The 24,082-nt window shown below is 39.4% G+C and overlaps 1 protein-coding gene across 1 annotated transcript in view; it reads right to left on the reverse strand.

The window, feature by feature from the left end:
* Positions 1-10,337: 10,337 nt before the first annotated feature.
* Positions 10,338-24,082, reverse strand: part of kcnh8 (potassium voltage-gated channel, subfamily H (eag-related), member 8) — a 47,198-nt gene continuing 33,453 nt past the window's right edge. Inside the window, 7 exon segments of the mRNA XM_062435443.1 lie at positions 10,338-10,451; positions 10,453-10,956; positions 15,781-15,860; positions 16,139-16,254; positions 17,541-17,815; positions 18,944-18,982; positions 21,042-21,256. Coding sequence (XP_062291427.1) covers positions 10,338-10,451; positions 10,453-10,956; positions 15,781-15,860; positions 16,139-16,254; positions 17,541-17,815; positions 18,944-18,982; positions 21,042-21,256 — 1,343 coding nt within the window.

Below are 24,082 nucleotides of genomic sequence, written 5' to 3' on the forward strand. Positions count from 1 at the left end.
AATGTGACCAGTCATTTTGAAGAAAAGGTGTTAAAAAACGCATGTGATGTGGGCACCACACTCACTTGTAACCTTGATGCTGCTCCCTAATACTGTCAACACTGGAGATATCACATGGCTGCAAATATTAGAAACTGTGAAGAGGAGCCCCAACTATTGAGATTTGTAGGCTTTATTAGATTAACGTTGTCATCAACTAATCATCACAAATGTGATATGACAACATTTGCTGTGTCTTAATTTCTCATAAAATTGGAAAAAAATCCTTTCACTTGAAGGTCGCTATTGTCCAATGCATTCTGGGTAGTGATGTCAAATGGCAGCAGTCTTTGGTCCCAGTCTCTTTCCCTTACAGCGAAATAAACATGTCTTCTGTTCAGCCTTTCTAAACCAACTCATTCCTGAGGCAACATGGTGACCCCGGTCTGTTGGGATTTTTTCACAACGTTGAAGGTGTTAAAAGTATGTGGCGATGATGATAATGATGATAACAGGGTGCAAAAACAGATGGTGGTTCAGGATCAAAATCAACCAAAACAATATATAACAATTCAGCCAGGCAAGTCAAAATAACAGCTTTACTTTTGGGAGAGTAATCAGATTACAAGTAATCAGATTACTTTTTGTAGCTGACGCTCATAATAATGTTCTATGGGTTGCCATGACAACACAGGAAGTCAGTGTGTAATTTATATGTTGATATCTGATTTCTTTTTATTATTATTTTATATGTGTATATATAAATATATATATGCTTATATACTTTATGGTCATGGTTTCTGCCAAACCTTTGTTTTGTAGGGAATGTTTTGTGCGCAACCACTTCCTGTCGGGGTTACGTGTGATGAATGTTGTGAGCGGGAATTAGAGTTAGAAAGAGAGACGAGAGAGGATAATGGTGCGGCGGACCTTTTTTCGATGTTCAATTTATCTACTGCTGGTTTGCAAGGCGCACACGGTAGAATAATTATTTTGGTTAATTTTGTTGGGCATTTGTGTCAAAGAAATGTATGACTGAGATTGATGTATGTGATTGCTGAAATGTTTTTTGTTTGTTTCTAGTTTTCACGGTGTTTCATCACTGAAGGTGAATAAAAGTGATTGTGGACATCAGTAAGAAGCGTGGTTCTTAACCGGAGTAGATACACTTTTGGGAGAATAATCAGATTAAAAGTAATATGTGTACTGTTGAGAGCATAATCAGATTACAAGAAATCAGATTAGTTTTGGGAGAGTAATCAGATTCAGAAATTCACGTTTGCCACAGGTTGCGCACGGGGGACAGGCGGCTTCAACTTCACTGCCCATTAGTTGAGTATACTCAAAAATCCTTTGCAACGTTGCCTTACTTTTTAATCAATTAAAAATGTATACAAGTTTGTTGTGGAAAGTTCAATAGTAAAAGATGACAAAGTCTGCAAACAAATTATTATTATTAAAAAATGTTTAATAAGAACAATTAGTAGGGTTAGGGTTAGCTGTTAGTTAACATTTGCTTCTGTTTCTCAATAAAAAGGCCAATGCTTCTTGTTGTTGGACTTGAGTGGACATGATATCAAACACAGTTGTTTTCTCTTACCTGGCTGACTAAATGCCTTTTAAAGTTGAAGTTAGAGCTGTGCAAGAAAAACTCAGGTGTTATTAATGACATTAGCGATTTCTCCATTCTATTAAAATGTCCCAGTAAGACATGACAGCAGCATGCACAATGCCAGCACCCTGAAACAGGAGCAGCTACATGTTATTATTTACATCCTTGCTTTTCTTACTGTCACATGTTTCTGTGAGAAAAGCTTTTAAGAATTATAAATGTGTAAATGTGTTCCACCTTCACAGCTGGAATAAAGCTTCTGAGAAGTGACCCAATCAGGCAAAATAAGTGAAAACACCTGTTTGAGTAAACCACAGGTGTGCAAGGTGTTACTGAATTAATTAAGCATTGATTAGTTTTACATTTACTACCCACTTAATGCTGTAATCTTAAATATTTTATACTTTTTAAGAACATGTTTGGTGTTATTGCATTCTCATATTTTAACACAGTGTGTATATATAACAAAATAAACTGTATTTTGTCACATATTGTCAACAGCAGAGGGAGCCATCTACCTTTATAATCTAGTTAACATCCCCGGCTGTTCACTTTGTTATTGTTATAAATAAAAAAAGATTCCTGATTGAGAGGAGTGTGTGCTGTCAATAATGTGATTGGCATACAGAAAAACAGTGTGTTCTGTCCATGATTTGAATACATGTTTACACTTCTAAGTATCTAACTCACAGTTAAATAAATAATATGTGAAGTTGTTATTTAAGCCCAGGGTTAGGTTGGGGAAGTATCTGCTTGCCCCCAGGCTTTGAGTGCTAGTAACCACACAATAATGCTCCTCTTAACCCATGGAGCACTTAGTACTTAGCCCAAGCACACAGCACCTTTTCAATAAAACCCAGTCATATGGCATGTCTGCAGCTTGGAGGCATAGGTCAAAGAAATTGGACAAACAACATGTTGGTGATTAACAGTGTACAGCGTGCCTTCCCCCAGTTGCATAACTACGGGCTAAAGACATGCAACATACTGTATCTCTACTGCGGGTCCTCAGAACAGAGGTCACAGACAGTTTAGGTGGCTGATTTCACTGTGAAATGCAATCCATGATCAGCCAGATTTATTTATAGATTTGACAGTGATGACTGTCTTGTTGGATAAAAATAAAGGTCAAAGATTGCAGGACATAGTGTAACTTTAATAGACAATATAAAGCCAATGACAGGTCTGATTGACAGCACCGCTAATACATAAAACTCTATCTTTAGTCTTTACACTTATCCTAGCTTCCATCAGAGTACCACAACATCTAAAATTCTAGCTTTATTGAGATGTGTAAACAAAGTGGCCAAACATACATGTGCACACTGATCCAAAGCCAAATGCAGTGGGGTGTCCTCTTGGCCACTTCATGTTGTAATATGGGACTATGACATCACTGACTTGAATATCATTGTAAATTGCTTTTGCCAAAATGTCTGCCAAAGGAGAGTAATCTATATATTGAATGCGGGTAAGGAGCTTATTGCATGTCCGCCCTCTTCTTTCCACATTTCATGACCCTCTCCATCACATACACTTGTCAAATAAATATTCACCCATGTTTTTACCATTACCTCCCAAGGTGAGACTATTTATGATTTACCCAACTATAACCCATAATAAAGCTTTATTTTTCAATGCTTTAGTGCACCAACTCCAGTATTTATGTCTTGATATGAAACTGAGTTTGTACCCCTTTTAATGCCTATTTTATGACTTAAATCCTACAGCCCACAGGGACATCTGATGTCACTTTGTATTGCAGAGCATGATAAGATGTGTGAAAATTTTTTTCCAGTAGAAGGTATGATAATCCACATTAAATAATCAAGATCATTCACTGTGTCTCTCAGCAGAAACCAGTCGTGTCAAGCATATTGGTGAAACAACACCCTTTTCTGCAAGCTTGTTGGTGGTAAACAATGTGTTTCATGGTTATTGTACATGACAACTTTAAGGATAGGTTCCCATTTTTTAAAGTCTGTCCTAAAACAACAGTGTGGTGCCCAAATAAACACTGACACATTTTATTTATTTATTGCTGTAATCATTCCTCCTGTTTATAATGCTTATTTAATGCAAGTGATGGGAGACAAAATCTACAGTGTTCCTTCCATGCAAAATGTATTAAAAATGTATCAGTGCAGAGTACTCCCTGTGCACAGCTGGTATTTCCGATTAGGTGCTGGTCAGTCAGGAACATCTTAAGTGAAAGTGAAAATTAACCACCACAGACCGGCTGACTTGCATAATTATGAACCTGTCTATTAAGGTGCCATTATATTTCTTTGGAGGGTTAGGGTCGGCACGTATCTAAAACTTAGATTAGGTTTTGTAATTTCATTAAAGAGGATATCATGTTTTGTTGGTTTCTATATGAATAACAATGTTGTAATGTATGTATAATAATGTGTTCAAATTAGAAAATTTGGGACACTCTGTTCAAGTGTTTAGCTGCAGTTTATCATTTGTCCAGTTTTCTGTATCTCATTCTGTCTACAATCAAATTGTCCTCATGAGACTTTTCCTCTTCTGTACTCCCTCCTGTCCTGAAACTGTCCTCCTTCACTGTTGCTGTATGTGACCTTTTGCCTGCCCTCCCCTCCCCTATGTCTTCCATCGGTAGCATCTTCCATCTCTTCTCCATGCTGAGGTGAGTGCGATGAATACGGTGAACACCCATATCAAACACTGAAGGCTGCTGGGCATGTCACATTCTTACCAGCTAACAGCCTCTTAGTTCCTGGACTTTTTTTTTTTTCTGCACCACCCACAATACACACACGCACACCAATACACACACACACACACACACACAGATTCACATCTTCCAAGGTACCCGGGTGACTCAGATGGATGTCAGCTGCTGTGTTGCAGGAAGCTGTGGCCTCTTTATGAAGATCCATGGGGCTATTTCATCCAGGACGGAGCTAGCTGTACTTACTGCGTTTGCCACAAAGAGCCTTGGGTCTTCTTTAGACAGACACTGTTGTTTATAGTGATTCGTAATGCGCTTGTTGTGCAATTAGGCTATGTGGATGAGCCTCGAGAGCTGGGGCTGACACTGAGCAAAGATTAAGTGCATTAAAATGTGACAAAAACTCAGCTTGCAACAGCAATTAAGGTCAGAGACAAAAACGGCTTTGAATGTTTCATTTTCAAAGTTCCTGGTGACTTTTTTAAAAAGAGTTTAGGTGAAGCCTATATAGTTATGTAACACATAAGGTATTTTAAAGCAGCTCATATTGTGCTGTTATTGAACATGCATCATCTAATTTCCACCTCATATCTGAAATATGTGGTTGGCAAGTGGTGCAAAAAAAGATCAATCTGTCAAATTTGGATTTAAATTCAAAAATAATCCTGATGAAAAATCAAATTATTAAAGTTGCAATTAAAAAAAAATGTTTTGGTAACTTAAACATGTAACAATAACAAACATTTTTTGATTAGAATCCCTTCTTTTTTATTTTAATTGAAGGATCATCACTATTATGTGCACTGATCTTTTAAAAAGCTGAAAAATAAACGTGCAGTAGCTCTTTGTTGTACATCCTATGTAATGGTGTTATAAATAACTCAAACATCTTTGATTTTTTCTGTTTCCTCACTGCAAATTCTTGTTAGTAATCGGCCAATATACATGCCAACTGATTTATTAGGGTTTATTGAAAAACGGAACTATATAGAATAGCCTAAAAATAGATGCCTGGTGTTCCAGTCAGAGAGTCGAAATAAGTCTTCATCCTTATGTTGGAGCTAAGATAATAATTCAGGAAATGGATGTGAATAAACAGAGGCATAATATTTTGATAGCACTAAAAAATCCATCAAGAAGAAATAGGCCAATATTGCTTCTGGGCAGGAAGGACAGTGCATCATTTCCTGCTTGTCTCACTATCTCCACCATCAGCAGAATCTGGATCTAGAACCAGACACCATGTGTCCTATTTTAAATAATTAGATAGCTAAAAAGAAAAGTTACACATCTTTTGGTGCTCTTTAAAAAGTAATTTTTTAGTTAGTTATCCTATTAAAACAAACCACCACACAACAGAATCGAAGATCATAGAACATCATCTATGCCTGTCTAAGTGTTAAAGTGGTTTTATGGGTAAAATGCTGCCAGGTTTTCACAGACAGATGAATGCCTCCTGTCTCATTCTGTAAATGTCTCTGCATTGTAGTCTAGACTTTCCAACAGGGGCCGTCACATCCCAGCAACACAATGGAAGACAACTACTTACTAAGAGCTGTACATGGTGATGATCCTTTTATTTGGTGCTTAAAAATACCAGATCACTCCCTTGACAGGTGCGTAACAAAAGAGGTAATTTAGCAACCGTTCCAGTATATTGGCTTGATGGGTATTGCCAGACTTACACATCTAAAAGAAGAAACCACCATTAATCTCCACTTCTGACATGCACATTGTTCTGCCACTCCTCGTGCCACCACCACTGCTGCCACTCCTCGTGCCACCATCACTTGTGCTATAGCACCTAGGGGAGCAGCTCAGACCCATTTATCAAACACACAATATGTCCTGCAAGCCTCCCCCAACCTTTCCAACTTTACACCAATGCAAATATAACCATCGGATGTGCAACAGCAGCTACTGTCTCACCCCGAGTGGAACAGATGAATGCAAAGCCCTTGTGTGGAGAGCTCTCTCCATATTTTATATGTGTATGTGCTCTTATAAATGCATACACAGGGACATACTTGTACCAAAGACACACATAAGCATTTAAATCGGACGACACACATTCAAACACACACCTAATGTGTCCTTGGCTCGCCTTCTCTTCCTGAGCAGGCAGCATATCAGAACGCTGTGAAGGTTGAATGGACGCCACACCTCAGCATGCAGATTTCAATGTATCGCCATTATATCCGTGGAGATGAATGAAAGAAATAAACGGATTTGTATAAACTGAGAGAGAAGTTCTCACCTCCTGCACAGCAATGGTGTTTTTTAGTGCTGCAATCTGGGCCGAAGGACAAGTGAAGAGGCTCTTTTCACTGGGATAAAGTGCTCATTTGAATGGAAGAGTGAATGTGTGTGTGTTTATGTGTGTGTGTGTGTGTGTGTGTGTGTGTGTGTGTGTGTGTGTGTGTGTGTGTGTGTGCGTGTGTGCGTGTGTGCGTGTGTGCGTGTTCAGATGAAAAGAGTGAAAAGAGATGAATAGTTGCTGTATTTGGGTCAGGGCCATTATTAAACAATGTGAATAGAGTGGATTAAACATATACACAGATGCACAGTAATAGTGTTAATATAAAACACAAAGTTATAAAGTATAAAAATGAATGCTCAGATAAGTCCACATCCCACCTCTTTCATCAGTCAATTTGCATTTATGTGCCTTTATTTGATAGTGTAGAAACAGACAGGAAACAAGGGGGAGAGAGAGAGAGGGGCATGGCAGACAACAGGGGTCCCCAGGCAGATTTGAACCAGGGTGCATTGAGATTACGTAACATATAATGTAACCATTCAGCTACCACAGAACTCTACCATTTCTCTTTTTTAACATTTGTGTTGCGCTTTTCTCCATTTTCCTCTTACCTATTCTGTCTTTCTGAGTCATCGAAAATCATAAGCAGTGGGAATGAAGAAAGCAAGGGTGCAAAAGAGAAAAGCAGGTGGGCCTCAGTTTGCTAATAGCAAATAAAGTGGGAAAGCACTGAATAAAAGATGAGTTTGCACGCAGGTGGATAAAATGATGCATAATAGTCAGGATGGGATTGTCTGTACACCATTAAATATGGATGGGTCTTCAAGACCCCGGGCTAAATCACAGCATTCCCAAAGAAGTGATGGAGGTGCTGCTAAATACACAAATAATCATCCCAAATGCAAACACACTTCCACCCACCTGCAGCTCCCTTCTCAGTAAAACACACAAGAAATTGTGTAAGTGGAGAATATTTCGACCACACAAGTGACTCACATACGTTCATTCAGAAACACAGACACATTGACATGGTTGTAATGTTATCTGTACAAACAAGAATTGCCACGATTTTTCACTGGTATCCCTGCTGAACACAGGTCTATTTCAGACTACCTAACATAGACAAATACACACACACACACACACACACACACACACACACACACACACACACACACACACACACACACACACACACACACACACACACACACACACACACACACACACACACACACACATTGAGTAGAGTGGGGCCTCGCCAGGTGAGAGCAGCTGGACCTTTGACAGGTGTGTCAATGTGCTCCATAGCATGCATGCTTACTCAGTTTTCACCCCCGCCTACGTCACCGGTGGGATGTGATGATGTTACACTTTCACCTCAAATGAACCGTAGCAGCAGCTAACAAAAGACAGACACCCACACACGCATGCACAAAAAGAAACTAATACACACTACTATTATAAACAGAGTATGGACAAGCGATAGCCCTGCAGGACAGAGATCAAGCATTATTAGCTTTGTTTTGTTATTGGATTGTTGTGTGCATAAATATATGTACTAGTGTATTAAGAGTCCAGGAACAACTCGGCAGAATGTCAGCTGCATGATTATAGGCTGTCTCAGGTACACTGAGATATCAGAGCTACCCAAGATGAATGTCTGTGGAAATAAGTCACAATTTCTACAAACGTGTCCTCAGCCCAGTATTTATTTTTTATTGTATGAACCAGAAAAACAATTTGTATTTTCAACATTTTAGACACCTAAACCAGTCTTAGATGCCTGTGGTTTATTGGCATGTCTGCTTCATTATGTTTGTATATGTTTAGGTAATATGCTTTTAATCTTGTAAGTACTGTAGTATGGGGATGACAATGTTGGTCTATCAGTTGGCCACTTCACCTATCCTAACAAATAATGAACAAATTTCCAATTTTAAAATTAATTAAATGTTGTACACACAGTTACGTTACCCAAAGGATGAATCCTCATATCCTGATTTTTAATAACTGAGGTGAATAGCCATTCCTAAGTGTGAATATGGTGGTAAGAAATATTTATTTGCGTTATTAAAGATAAAAGGGTGGATTTTCTGGATGTAAACTCTAATAACCTCCAGTTTCAATAAATGTTTTTGTGAGCACTGAATAAAAAACAATCTGGGACGTAACAGTCATATTTGTCGTTTATTAGCATAACAGTATCTAATAAATATCAAAATGTTAAGGGAAAAAAGTTTCATTACAGTACATTCCATTTGCAGAGAAGCAGAGTCAAACCTACATGAACAGTAAATCTGTTGGGACGAGAGTTATGACCCCTTTTCCTGTTTAGGATTGCATTGGCTGGCTGGCACCAGCAAATAGCACTGCCACAACTTCATATACAGTAGCATCATTTACTGCCATCCCACACTCTTGCATTCTTTGAGGTAAAAAAATACATCTTTAGTATTGATACATTCATAGAAATATAAAAGTGTCATAATATCCTTATTGTGCTTTTATGTGGGAATATTGCCTTCAATCTGAACAGCTGAGAAAATGGATCTCAGAGTTGGTAACCCCAGGTGACCATCAGGGAAATGACCTACACCACGGATCATGAACCAATATAATATTGGTGGTTTGCTCCAGGCCACCTCGCAACAGGGGTGTCTCAGACTACCATGTGCCTAATATTAGCCAGTTGTTTAAACTGAGCCCACATCCAATAAATATGCATCAGTAAATGCCAGGTTCAGTTATTAAAAGAATTAACCATGTTTCCTTTAAATAGATAGATAAATGGCAAGCTGGATTTCCACAGGGTGACATGCAGCATGTTAATGTGTGTCTACAGGCACTACTCAAAAGGCTCAGAAAAGCATGCAGAGAGCAAGAGAAAGAGAAAGAAGGAGGGAAAGAGGGAGAGAAGAAGGTGTATGGAGAGAAACACTGGAAAAGAGAAACAGAAAAGGAGAAAATGTCCCTGTGCTCAGTGTGACAGACGACAGCAGGGGCTATGCTGCCTGAGGCATACCATACCCCCTCTCTCCCTCCCTCCAACCTCCATAACCAACTTCTCCCAGCCGCCCCAATCTTCCAAGCATCCCCTCCTCCCCCCTTCCCTGAGGACCAACGGTAAAGAGCACAATGTATCCCATCTCTCTTCTCACAATATCCTGTGCTCCCAGTTCAACCAGCCACAACCAGCCACGCACTGGTCCACGCAATCCATCCAGCATCTGGAACGGGTTGAGTGAGCAAAGAAAGAAGGGTTAAGAGGAGAGGAAATAGCAGAGGTGGATGGATGGGTGGAGGGGGCTGGGGTTTCTTGTCTCCAAAGCCCACCACCTCCACTCATGATGCTTTCTCTTCCTCTAACCAGCCCAGCCAACCTGAAACCATCTCTAGCCAGGAGCAAAAAAAAAAGAAAAGAAAAACAAAGAAGTCTCTCCTCCTACACCGTATCACTCTTGTCCTCCATTATGGCACAATCCTGCCATTGGTCTCTGAAGGAGCCTCAAGGTGGGGGGCTGGGAGTCGACTCTATCCAGAGAGCTGCCATTACACAGCTCCACAATTGACCCAAACCTCTACTTCCCGTCTAACAACACCAAGACTCTATAAGGTAAAGCTAACACACCTAAGCCTTCTGCACTTGTTTTCATGCAACCGGATTTTTAAACACGTGCCTTTAAAACAAAATGAATCTGAGTTGCATCCCTGCAAATGTCCTCCAATGATCAGTTTGATCTTTAGTGCAGGAACATGTCCCAGCAAATATCCTGGAAAACATTCCTTCAGAGTCCAGGAATGTTATATGGAGGCTCGCTACAAATCCTTGGTTTGGTCCTGGTAGTTTCCTCTAAATCCAGTTTGAGGAGAGCCCCCAGTGCTCTGATGAGGGCCCTCATCTCCCCCGTCCTGCGGAGGTGGACAGTATACCCTTGACCTGATGGAGTCAGAAACCCCATCTTCATAATTAGAAGTCTCCGGTGAGCCGTGGGGTGAGGAAGGCAGGTGAGACTCTGCAACAACGGAGGAGTGTTGTAGTTGAAAGGCAGATGTGTTGGGGGTTAAAGGTGGAGTTGAGCTGGGGCACCCGTGCTGAAAGTCCTGGGGTCTATGTGTGAGAGAGTCCATGTGGCATATTGCACCATGCTGCTGGGGGATTGTGAGGGGAGAGGAGGGCAATGACATGGGCGTGTCTGTCCAGGTGGAGGCAGTCTGAGACGAGGATGGGGAGGGGTAAGATGGTGGAGGGTTAGGATGGGGCAGGTAGGTGTGGTGTGCTGGGGAGTAGTGTGTGGGGCAGACCACTGAAGCGTGTGGTAATGATGTCATGAGGGTCTCCATGAGTTGGGCCATTCTTTTCATGACACAACCGAGGTCGGCCACTTCCCGCCCAAGGGTGCTCACCTGCAGACACAAACAAAAAAGCATCTTTAGTTGACTCTTCTGGCTCTGTAATAAAGACAAACAAGGAAACATTTACTGATTATCAAAAATAAAAGGCCCCACAAATGATGCATTTTGTATCTTCAGGTCAGTCATTTTGGGTCAAAATATTTCTGTCTCCTGCATGCTGTTTTGCATGTAACATTGTGCTGCTATAATTGGTCATTACGATTATGAGGGGGGGAGGGACGGGTGATTAGCTGCTCTCTGCTCATGACATGTCCACAGAGGGCACGAGCATGAAGCCCTGCCAATGTGCCATCTGCTTCTGCCAGTCAAAGCACCCATGACCATTCATCAGGCCAATCACGCACATCATCAGTGCTACTGGATGCACATCAGCCCACAGCAGGAAACACAATTCTAGGTGGGAACTGCTCCAGTGAATACATCAAGAGGTGATCAGGCTACACGCATAAGTTGTCATCAGATCAGGCAAGGCCACTCTCAGTTCCATGGGCGAACACTGTAAGGCATAACTACAACAGGTATGTGCATGTGCTTACCCTAAAAATGTAGTACAAATTCTTTTCCTCACACAGAAATCAGTTAATAGTCCAAATGCACATGTAGTTGTATTCTGTTATATGTTCAATATTTTGTTCCATTGAGGTTGTTTGACTTTGATCTACTACACCGACAATCATTTAGGAGAACAAAATATTTTCTCTCCCTCTTTCGCAATCCTACAATTATCGCATCTCTCGCTCTCTCTGGAGTGGCTGATAAAAGCCTGGTACTACACTCTGACTCTGATAAAAATAGAAAAGCTGAGAGCGACAGGACAGTCCAATTTGACACGCTGTCAACATGATTCCAGTACTCCCACCTCTGAGACAACCGTCTGTAGAGACGGTCAGACAAACAGCAGCCATGGTTGACCAGAACCCTTTTCAGCTGCAGGTACATGTTGAGCTCAATAAAGAATAGTAAAAGCATCGTTAAATCATATAGTTCTTATGCTAACTTGTATGTAATTGACAAAAAAACACCTGAATCAGAATAAGGGTTCAGGAGAAGTACTGCAGCACTCTAATTGAGCATGTAATCTGCTAGGTCACAGTACATCAACAGATTAATCAGATCAAACTGAAATCCTGATTGCCTGCTCGATCAAGCAGCAGTCTTTCTTTGCCTACTGTTCAGTTTGATGCAACACATTTACTATACAACTGGTCATCTAAATTTAAGTTTCATGTAGATGACACACTTTAATTTTATTATTCAATCTGAGTATAATTTTCCTTTCACCCATGCCTTAAAGCTGCATCAATCAATATCTTTAAATCTACAGTTGATCAAATGACTTCATGTAATGTGAAAGGTGTTTCTCATAGTAAGAAACCCACAGAGACCATGAATGCCCCTCAGCTGTATTAAGTGTTTTAGTATCTTACAGCTTGTTGTTTTAGTTTTCTTGCTCAGGTCACTGTTTTGGTTCAGCAGGCTATCTTTAGCAAAAAAAACTCTACTTCTCACAGTGGAACATTTAACATATTTACCTCGGGAGATGGTGGAGACCAAAAAAGAGCTCCAAGAAGATTTAGTATTGGACTTATATTAGCCAGGTGACCAGAAAAATAACTCCTATTGGATGTTAATGTTGCTATTTGTAACTATTTGCTAACGCATTTACCAAAACTTATAACATGATCATATGTGTACCCCCCAAAATCAATTATAGCTGCTTTAAATTATATGCACTATATACTACTACTGTGTGTGTGTGTGTGTGTGTGTGTGTGTGTGTGTGTGTGTGTGTGTGTGTGTGTGTGTGTGTGTGTGTGTGTATCCCTGTCACATTCTCAAGTGTGTGTGTGATATATGTGTGTGTGTGTCATGTTGTAGTGCTTTTCTAGCCTCCTCTTGTAATTATGGAGAAAATTACTGAGATTGTTCAGACACAGCTCTTATTGTTTCTGCTCTCCTGTGTGCACAGTATGATTTCCATGACACAGTACAGAGGTCACCATGTTAGGTCTTTCTTCAGCCATATTTTACTCATATCCAACTATAATAAACCCTTCAGTGGCATAAATATAGCGTAAGGTTAAAGGGCAGAGGTAAGAGGTCACAGGAATGTCAGGGCTGGCTTATTGCTCACACAATTTGTAGTTCATTAAAATGTAGTCGCCTTTGTGCAGCTTGGGTTAGGATCTACAAGGAAATTAACCTTTTCACTTTTCAGACGGACACATTTTTTTTTGTTTAGAATAGAAGTTTGTGCTTTTCTGTTCATGCTGATAAGAGAAAAAAAGAAAGCTGCCCCACTTTGTTTACTGCAGAGCAAAAGTAGATCTTTCAAGAGGCCCTTGGTCTTCAGGTTTGAATGCAAAAATGTTACTGTTGTCGTTATTTATGAGATTAAGAATTTTGATTGACTCATGCAGGGATTTTTGTGTTCATGAGTTGTCTTAAAAAGGAAACATTGGCTTATTGCAATTTGGTAACTGTTTGCACATGTAAAAGTTAGGGATGCACCGATATATTGGCCAAATAACGGAATCGGCTGATATTTCTCTTGTTGACTAACATCGGCCTATCAGTAAATAAGATACAATTCGCTGATATCATTGGCCAATGTTCTGGTTATTTGCAGTTGGATGGTCGGACTCAGATAGTACACAACAATTCAGTTTTTTATTTTTTTAACAATAATTTCTTTTTTTCTCTGTGGATTAAATAACTACAAAACATATTAAATTAAAAAAAAAATCGGTATACATCGGTTATTGGCCAAATTCTTATTTTAAAAATCGGTCAATGTTTTGTGTATTTACTTTATTGAGTGGGAAGTGGGGACATTATGGGAACACTAGCTACACTTCAGGTTTTTCTAAGGTTGATTGCTTGTTTTCTATTTATCAAGTAAATGTACAGATAGCCTAGCTAATTTAAACTGCACAGCTTCTTGGTGTGCACTTCCTGGCTTTTTTCAATGGATAAGAACTTAGACTGGTCTCATCATGTTTTAATGTACAAAGCAAATAGACTGCAGGGTACTAACTTATGGGCATTTTTTTACTTGTATAATTTAGTTTCAGTTTATTATAAATTTGTATGGCTATGGTTTTTCTGTGTGAGTGTGGAAATGTGCAATATAATGACAGCTGTTTTGTTTTCCTCCTGTGTGAATTGGCAATAAATTCTTCATGAACCATCACTTTGAGTGTTGGCCATTGTTCTAGTTGTGGATGCTGCAACTTTATTGACCTTTATATATTGCTTTGGAGGAGAGACTGAACAATGAGTATAAGATAATGCTGGCATAAGCTAATGTTAATATATTCAATATTTTTTGCTAAAGAAACACATTTTGCATTCACCCTGCAAGGGTCACATAATATCCAATGCTTTCATTTGGTCTGTTTAAAAAAAAAAAAAGTCACCTTACCACAGCGCACACACACATGTGTAGAGAAAGCAGACAGGGTTTAAACCAGCACCCCCTTTTCATCTCCTATGGTGATCAGTGTGGATGGATCCAAGTGAGGATTAACAACCTATAAGACCATGCTGAGAGACTTCCTGTCAAACACTGGTAACCCACAGAGACAGAGAAAGGACAACAGAGCCAATGTGTATAACTGTGTGTGTGCAAGTGGAGGTGCCATGCTTTTGTTGCTCACACGCCTCCCTTTTATCCCTCTCTCATTTGCTTCTGCACTCTACTCAAAAAGTCCTATTACTCTTCTTCTAATACTCTATTTTTCTCTGTTCTCTTCAGCCTGCTTTTTCTCTCTGCCACTATCCCTTCAACCCAGGATACAGACTTAAGCTTAGCAGGACGAAGCAAACACTCCTCCTCACCTGCCAAAAGTCTAATGTCAATTTAGCCACCCGCCAATCAAAACCATAGGATACAGCACGAGAGACTGTGTGTGCACGAACAGATTATTTCAAGCTGGACAATTAGTTACTGAAGTCTATAAAACAACCAAATAGGATATTATCCATGACAGCTGAACAGGCACAGTATTACTAAATCCTGTTGAAAAGGAGCAAAACAAACAAAACATTTTAGATCGGGATTACATGATTCAACAGACTCTGTTTATTTATTGTCAGACTCATGAAAAAACATGAATATAGGGTTCATATGGTTGAAAAATGATCTGTATAAATCATGTTTGATGCCATCCTGCAAGGCCTCATTATTTAAAAACAATAAAACCACCTCTTCTGGAGAAAAATTGCCTACTGCGTGACATTATTACTGTATTATTTTTTTATTTCTTAAAATCTCTTTTGGTTCATTACATCTTTGAGTCCTTTCAGTCCTGCTGTCACAACCATATGGCTTTTGCTTACCTGAACGCTGGCACTGTGTTGTTGCCTTTAGCCAACCTGTCTTCCTCTATCGCTGTCTTTCTGTCAGTCTCTACCTCTACCTTTCTCTCATACACACACAGGATTGCTTAAGTCACTTTTGGGTATTTACATAGACTTACATTCATTTCTAGGAGACGTACCTTAACCCTAACTACAACCACTACTTGGCTAAACATAACCGTACCCTTACCTTAAACACTGACTAAAAATGTATCAACTTTGGGAACAGCTTTTGTCCCAAATTGCACACACTGCCTCCAATCAACTAGTCTTAAAAATAGTTTGTGTCCCCTGAAAGTGACTTAAAACATATCCACTCACACACACACACACACACACACACACACACACACACACACACACACACACACACACACACACACACACACACACACACACACACACACACACACACACACACAAACACACACACACACACACACACACTCCTACCTGCTGGTCGAGGTGTCGCAGTTGTCCTCTGGTCTCCTCTGCTTTAGCTGCTAATTCCGCTGTGCTGATCTGCAGCATATCTGTGACACAAATTAGCATGTTACAAATCACTCCCAGCGCGGAACAAGAGCTACAAATTTACACCCAGCAGTTGGTGATTTAAGGTGGCTGATAAATACTGTAGGCATTGACAGAAGTGCAAATTCATAGTAATCACCCCCATTATACAACAGTACTACAGAGTTTGGAATGTGAACGTTTTTCTCTACCCAGGATTTTGAAGTTAAAGAGATTGTAAATGGTAGTTTATGAAGTTATACATGAGAAGAAACAGCTGTATATTCTATGATTGGAGGACCTGAGGCAGATGCTTGGGCACTGGTTGGTTCTTTGGGAGGACAACCACGGTTGGTAGAGAAGGAGAATGCCAGGGAAGTCTCTGTACCCTCACTGTCTTCAGTACCATCCACTATCCTGCACAGAGAGAGGAGTGAAGCGTTGGAATAAAGTATTCAGATCATACGTAAAAATACACTTTAACATGTAAAAGTCCTACATTAAAAATGTTACTTAAGTAAACGTACGTACATAGTATTAGCTAAATAAATATAAAGTATTAAAAGTAACAATTGCATTAAAATGCACCCTGTGATAGTTACGCAATTATATATTATAATGCTTTTACTGATGCATTAATGTGTAAGTAGCATTTGACTGTTCTGTTTTGCAAAGGTGGAGCTAATTAACTATTTTAATAGTTTAATCTAAAACATTCATACACATAATTTTTTTCTAAGCTCATCATATGTTTTATATTAAGAACATAACCAGTGACTATAACTGTCAAAACAATGTAATGGAGTAAAAAGTATATTTCCCTCAGAATTACAGTTGAGTAGAAGTATAAAGTTGCATAAAATGGAAATCTATCTATCTTTATCTATCTATCTATCTATCTATCTATCTATCTATCTATCTATCTATCTATCTATCTATCTATCTATCTATCTATCTATCTATCTATCTATCTATCTATCTATCTATCTATCTATCTATCTATCTATCTATCTATCTATCTATCTATCTATCTATCTATCTATCTATCTACTGTATCTATCTATCTAAATAAATGGATTTACTTTTCACCACTGGAAAGGTGTGCATGTGTGAATGGAGGTGAAGATTATTACTGATAATGTGGTAACAATAACAATAGTAAATAAAAAACACTAATATTGTGATATTATTTATTTAACCTTTATTTAAATCTTGTGGAGATCATTGAGGGGAAGCCCTTATTTTCAGTGATGTCAAGAGCACAGAAGAACAAAGACACAAACATATGACAAAATGTCTTAGATTGTGGTTATTGTAATACTGTAGTCTCTGTGTTTTCATGGTATTAAAGGAATAGTTTGACATTTTGGAAAACATAATAATTCACTTTCTTGTTGAGAGTTAGATGAGAAGCCAGGAGACAGTTAGCTTAACTTAACAGAAATCATTTTCCAAAATGTAAAAGAAAAGTTCTGCAGCTGGTTAAAATGAAGTATTTGGACTGTATTAAAAAACAAACAAACAACAAGACAATAAATTGTCGTAAAATACTGTCTCTCACTTTTGACTATGACTTTTAAGTTTGTCAAAAGCACCCGGACCTAGTTTGCATAGTATGAGCCGTGCTAAAAAATGGTAAAAATAGACATAAAACAGACTCACAGACACACAGAGACTGACAAATCAATGGCAGTCAAACTCACCTGGGGCTCAGGTTGGAAGGATCTAGAGTGGTGAGAGTAATTTCCTGGACCTTCCTCCGAGACCTCCTGGAGCTCTGTCCTGTGGTCTTCTGGCTGGGCTGGCTCAGGGGAGACTTCCCACCGGTGTCCCTGAGGTTCACCGCTTGGTTCCGCTCCGATGACAGAGAACCAGACATGGCCTCGTCTTCCTCCTCCTCATCTTCCTCATGTTCCTCCTGCGTCTCGATGATGGGTGGATAGCCCTGAACCACTCGTCCGTTCCTTCTCACTCCTGGCTGGAAATGAAAAATAAAACAGTACACGAATGTAATAGATGAAAGCAGAAACAAATATCAATCAGCTATGATTTGAGGACATTTTAGAATATAGCCTTAGAGTGTGGATTCTAACTTTTGTGGATTATATAACTGGAACAAACATAGCTGACATGAAGTCAAAATAATTCATGTTGTTTTGAGTCATGTGAAGCGTCAGCCTTCTTACCTACTTTTCTTAAATTTCCTCTTTTTGCAACCTGTTTTCCTGCTGTCTCCAAAGATGCTGAATACACTCATCCATATTTATCTGACTACAACTAGAAAAATACAGTTAATACCATGACTCTGAAAAACTCATGTCTAATGACTTCTTAGTGCGAGAACACTCAGCTGGATTGACAAAGTCAACCAAAAATCCCCAGATCAACATTTTAGGCTATGACCTGCAGAATAACAAAGGCCGACCTGTGTCCTCTATTGTGAAGGGTCTGCAGTTTTGCTAAATTGCAAGGGTGCTGATCAACTATGAAGATAATAGCAGAAATTAGGTCCGCAGTAACTTATTGATCAGAGGCCTCTGACCCAACACTCTCAGAGGAAAACAACAGCAGCTTGAAGTTAATCTGTCCAACAGCTGAATAGATTTTTCTGTAAAATATCTAAATATTGATTGTTATATTTGTGTTATTTGTGCAGATTGTCAACAGTGAAAGAGCAGCATGACAGCATGTAGAGCATTTCATTGCACTCTATTCTGGTGCAGCATTTATTTAATGACTGCTAACTCATTCTCAAACATAATTGATCCTTCTCCTCCCTCAAAAAAGAGGAAAAATCTCTCCATCAGAATCATTAAGACTAAAAGAGTAATTGAGTCCATTATCATTGATGGAGGTCTACCGCTGGTTTCCCCCGCAGACTTTTCATAGAGTATAAAAATTGATCTGGGGTTGAGCCTTAATTTGAGTTTCATTATTTTCTATTGCGAGCTGATTAAAACACTGTGGACTGGTGTCAACAAATACAGCGAGGTGATCAACCTCAGTGTTTTGAGCTAATGGTTCTTGTCTCAAAGCTGGGCATATTGCCTTTAGATCTTCCATCATTAATCAGAGTCTTTGTGTTAGAGTGCTCGTGGTCCAGTACCTGAGTATCTAGAGGTGTTGTGGACAGTCTGGCTTTGACCTGGAAGAGATCCAGAGAGGACACATATAGTAAATCAACCGCAGGAAAGAGCAATCAAGATGTGGCCTTTCTTGTCTTTAATTTACGCAGGAGATATTTCACAAGGCTCAGACGTGAATTATTTTGTAAAGTGGGCGCAAGAAAATAATACATGATTACAAGGCTTGCAGAGCTACCAGTGATGGTATAATAATTCACAGCAGTACACTGATATTGTTGTGTTGTGCAACACAATAATATCCATACAGCAATCTCAACATCTCACAGACACAAACAGCAGCCTCCACCCTGAGCTGCCTCCTTCCTCTGGTCTTCATTTAAACTTGGCCCAGTCCTGAGATTTGGGCTGCCCCTCTTCACACTAGCTTCCCTAAAAAGCCCTTTGGCAGGTTTGTGTGTGTGTGTGTGTGTGTGTGTGTGTGTGTATGTGTGAGAGTGTGTGTTTGTGTGTGTGTGTGTGTTTGTATGTGTGTGGGTGTGTGTAATTGGGCCAGTGGTGGTGTGTGTGTAAGTGGGCCAGTGGTGTTTGGGCAGGACAGACAGGAACACCTGACTGTAATTACAGCAGCAGTGCTCCTCTAAGTGCTCCAGCTATTTTTTCCCCTCTCTCTCCCTCTCTCTCTCCCCCTCTCTCTCTCTCTCTCTCTCTCTCTCTCTCTCTCTCTCTCTCTCTCTCTCTCTCTCTCTCTCTCTCTCTCACTTTTCTTATTTTAATGCTTTTCTCCTTCTCTTTCTTTCTGTTGCCCGCCTCTGCAGTCCATGTCTTCACCCTCCCAACCTCAACCCTTCTTTTTTCCTCTTTCCTGTCTCTCAACCCATTAGTCATTATCACACACTGTTACAGAACCTTGATTCATTATACAGATAAATTGGCAAGTGTATATAAAGTGTTTCTTTGTGCTGCACTGCTGTGGGTTATAAATAGGGGTCATTCATTTCTTTTTTTCAATACACACAACAGCAGCAACAATACAAACCTTTAGAGCTTGTCAGGGTACCTTAATATTATTAAAACAAGGGAGAAGTACAAGATAAGAATCAATAACATACACATTTTATTGTATATCTAATTTCAACATAATTTGAAGCAGAAAATCTCTTTAGTTTGTTTGTTTGCTTATTTCAATCAGAACCTTCTTTTTCATTTCATCCTCTGAACCTCTGCCTCATTTTTCTTTTCACTTTTTATTACTGGAAGCTAAATTGTCAGCATCACAACACCTCGTTAATGTGAACTACAGTGATCATTGTCAGTTTACAGCATAAAACATAATAACATTTGGATACATGGGGACTTGTTATCTCAGATAACTCTTTTCGAAGGGGACATAACATGCTTTTTATGATTTTCTGTAATCTATATACAGTACTTTTATGATGTTGGATTTATATGTTACATATGATCAAAGGTCCAAAACTTGAGGTGAATGTATGATCTGAACACTCTGTTTGCAATATTACCTCTACCTCCTCATCAAATTGATCACAGATCAGTCACACATGCCCATCTGTTTTCTAGCCTTTGTTGCTAAGGTTGTTCCATGGGATGTCCATGTTGTCCAATCACATGTTTTGCTTCAGATTTAGACTTGGATATTTATAGCTCTAGCTGATAAGTTTATATTTCAAGTAAAGAATACTGTTTGTAAATGTAGCCTCCCAATCTGCCAGAAGTCGGCCAAGATGCAGCTTCCGGGAGCTGACCAATCAGAAGAATGGGCTCATTGGGAGGGGGCATTAAAGAGACAGGAGCAGAAATAGCCTGTTACAGACAGAGGCTGAACTGAGGGGCTGCATAAAAAGTCAGTATAACATAAATAGGTAGTTTTTTTAAAACTATACTATATATATATACTATACTATATCATTCAAATATATATCAGTACAGCCTCACAATATGTGCATCATACATTCATTGTAAAACCGCACATTTTCTGACTAATCTGCGTATTTCTGGTGAAAAAGTAATTTATGATTTCATCACTTTAGTTATAATGTATTGAAACCTGATTCTGGGTGAGGTTCACATATGAGGATCAAAAGCATTTGCATGACTCACATGTGTCTCGTGTCCTTCTCTCAGGTTGTACGTGAGGTCCTGCTGGATGTCCTGGACAAAGTGGTCCGAGTACTCCGGGTAGAGATCTAACACCTCGTAAAGCCCCTTCAGGTTGATACACTGCAGGTCGCAGTAGGTCAGAGCTTTCACATCCGCATTGGTTTTTATCACTCGGTCATCTAAGGACAGGTTTGCCCCAATCAGGTCACCCTTACCTGCAAAGACAGAGACATGGACGAGGTATAGCGTACTGTTTATACTCTGGTTAAAGGGTTGAGTATAATGTAGACAGTAAGGCATGGTTTATATCCTCCATTTATTAAAGGGTGTCTGGGTGTGTACGTCTGCTGCTGATGTGTCTATAAGCAAGGCTGAATCTGTACAATAATTAATATGCAATACAAATGTTAAATGATGAAGGGTCAGAGGGTCTATCCCTTTTTAATATGCCAACAGAAGAAGTTTTTGGTTAATAATCCATTAAGTCTGGAGTTGTAAATGTTGAAGTACTCCACTCAAAAATCTTTGTTTTGGATGTTTATGCTTCTCTGTGCAGGATGATGTATGTGTAGAGTTTGACTGAGAGTGGAAAGTTTCACTGAGCTCAGTAAAACTAAGAAGATTTGTCACATCACAAGTGATTCTTATTGAGAATCCAATTCTGTTCCAGTATGCAACATACAATGGTGATGTGGAAATTTGAAGTAGAAGACATCTTATGTCCAGCAGTTCAACTTATGAAATGACAAATATTTGCATATTCACATATTCAGCATTTTTCAATAACAGGGGAAGGGTAGTGTGTGGATTTCAATGAGGAAACAGACTTGTTTTTGTGGAATAATCATAACAGATCCATTTTTTTAGTCAAAGTAAAGTATTTTTGAATATATCTTGAAACATGCCTGCAGGCGATCCTTAATAATAACTTTTCCAGGAGGAAAGTGCTTAAACTGCAGTCCACTGATGAACTAAAGGAATAAAAAAAGAAAAAAACAAGTGTCCTGCAGAAAAAGTAACTTTATAAACTCTTCATAAAAGGTGCATTATTAGAAAGTAGCCCCTTTATTAGCTTAGTTATTACTCTGGCTACTATGACTGAAAGTGTGATTGTTGCTATTATCTCAATTTAAGTTTCTTTTTACAAGGACCAGGAAGCCACAACTGAGGCCAGGAACAACAATATTTTATGGTCAGTTTTTGTATCATTAACTCTGTTAATAATAATAATGATAATAATAATAATAATAATAATAATAATAATGATGATGATCATAATAATAACAATAATAATGATACTGTAGTATCATCGAGCCAGTCACTGAGTAATACCATAAAAACAAAATGAGAACAAGTTTAAACAAAGGTGGTGAATGAACACATTATCACTGTTTACAGTCTGGTTATCATTTATCAGAACACTGTTTTTGGAAACACTTGAATGAAGCGGTGGTGACAGCTGTTTCCTGCTCTCTCGATACATGCAGGACAGAGCGAAGTTCCCTGTTAGTGTTAATGCCCCTTAAGCAGTGATAAAATATTCATTACGGTCATTGTGAACTGTGAACGCTGCTCAATTACACCGAGGCTGATGAAGCAGCAGTCGTGACTGTTCTCATTCTCCTCTTCTCTGTTTCTTTCTTTCTGTCTCTCAGTCAACTCTCTTTCCTCACCTCTTTCATTATTTCTCTCCCGCCCGCCCTCTCTGTCTCTCAGTTTCTACATTTCTCACTCCTCTCTCTGCTATATCAAAACCCTTTGTTTTTGTCTTCTGTACTCTTTCTTACCATCATTCCTTCTTTTAAACTTTCCTCTCAGCTTCCTTTCGTTTATTCCCTATTTTGCATTTTCTTTCCTCTCTTCCTTTCTTTCTGTTTTCTTTCTTCCATATCCATTCCTTTTTCTCTCCCTTCCTTCCTTCCCTATTTTAATGTTTTTCTTCCTGTCTTCCTCCCTCCCTGTCTCATTTCTTTCCTCCTTTCCTTTTTCCTCACTATTTTCTTTCATTTGTCATTCATTCCCAATGCTTTGCTTTTCTTCTTCTTTTTCTTTCTCTCTCTCTCCTCTTTTCTTCTCTTTTCACCTTGCGTTTTCTTTCCTTCCTCCCTTCCCTTTTTTTAACCAATTTATTTCCTTCTGTTCCCTTCCCTTCTTCTGTCTTTTCCTTCCTCCGTCCCTGTTTCATCTCTTTCTTCTTTTCTTCACTCTTCCTTGTTTGTTTGCCCTTCCTTGCTTCCATCCGTCCTCCTTTGCATCCTTCCTTCTTTCAAGATTTTCCCTCTTTTTCCTCCTCATCCCTTCCTCTAACCCATCTTTGCTCCCTTTCTCCACATTTACCATTATTTTTGCTTGCTTACACAAACACCTCTCTCATTTTCACTCCTTCCCTCAGTGTCACCCAACACACTGACACACAGACACACAGACACACAGACACACACACACACACACACACACACACACACACACACACACACACACACACACACACACACACACACACACACACACACACACACACACACACACACACACACACATACACACACACACACACACACACACACACACACACACACATACACACACATTATTACATATTCTACTACACACGTCGTCTTATTATTTCTCTAACAACTCCACTTTCCCACTTTCTCCTCAGCCTCTGTTTCTCTGCTTCTTGTCTCCTGCCGTGGTCTCAATTTCTATTATGTTACCGAGCTGTATCTGTGAACTTGTGGTGTGACAAGGAAGAGGGGGCACACACACACACAAACACACACACACACACACACACACACACACACACACACACACACACACACACACACACACACACACACACACACACACACACACAAAAAGAGAAACAGAGACAGTGAAGCTTTTTTCTCCTTCAGTCAGACACTCAATGTCAGCCTGACCTTCTGCACAGTCAGCAGGCAAGAACAAAGACAATGTTCTCCGCCTGTCAACCCTACACACACACACACACATGCATCCACCCACACACATCAGTAAACAAATCCACCTACTCCATA

The sequence above is a fragment of the Scomber scombrus genome, chromosome 16 (genome assembly GCF_963691925.1).
Source record: "Scomber scombrus chromosome 16, fScoSco1.1, whole genome shotgun sequence".
NCBI classification, from domain to species: domain Eukaryota; kingdom Metazoa; phylum Chordata; class Actinopteri; order Scombriformes; family Scombridae; genus Scomber; species Scomber scombrus.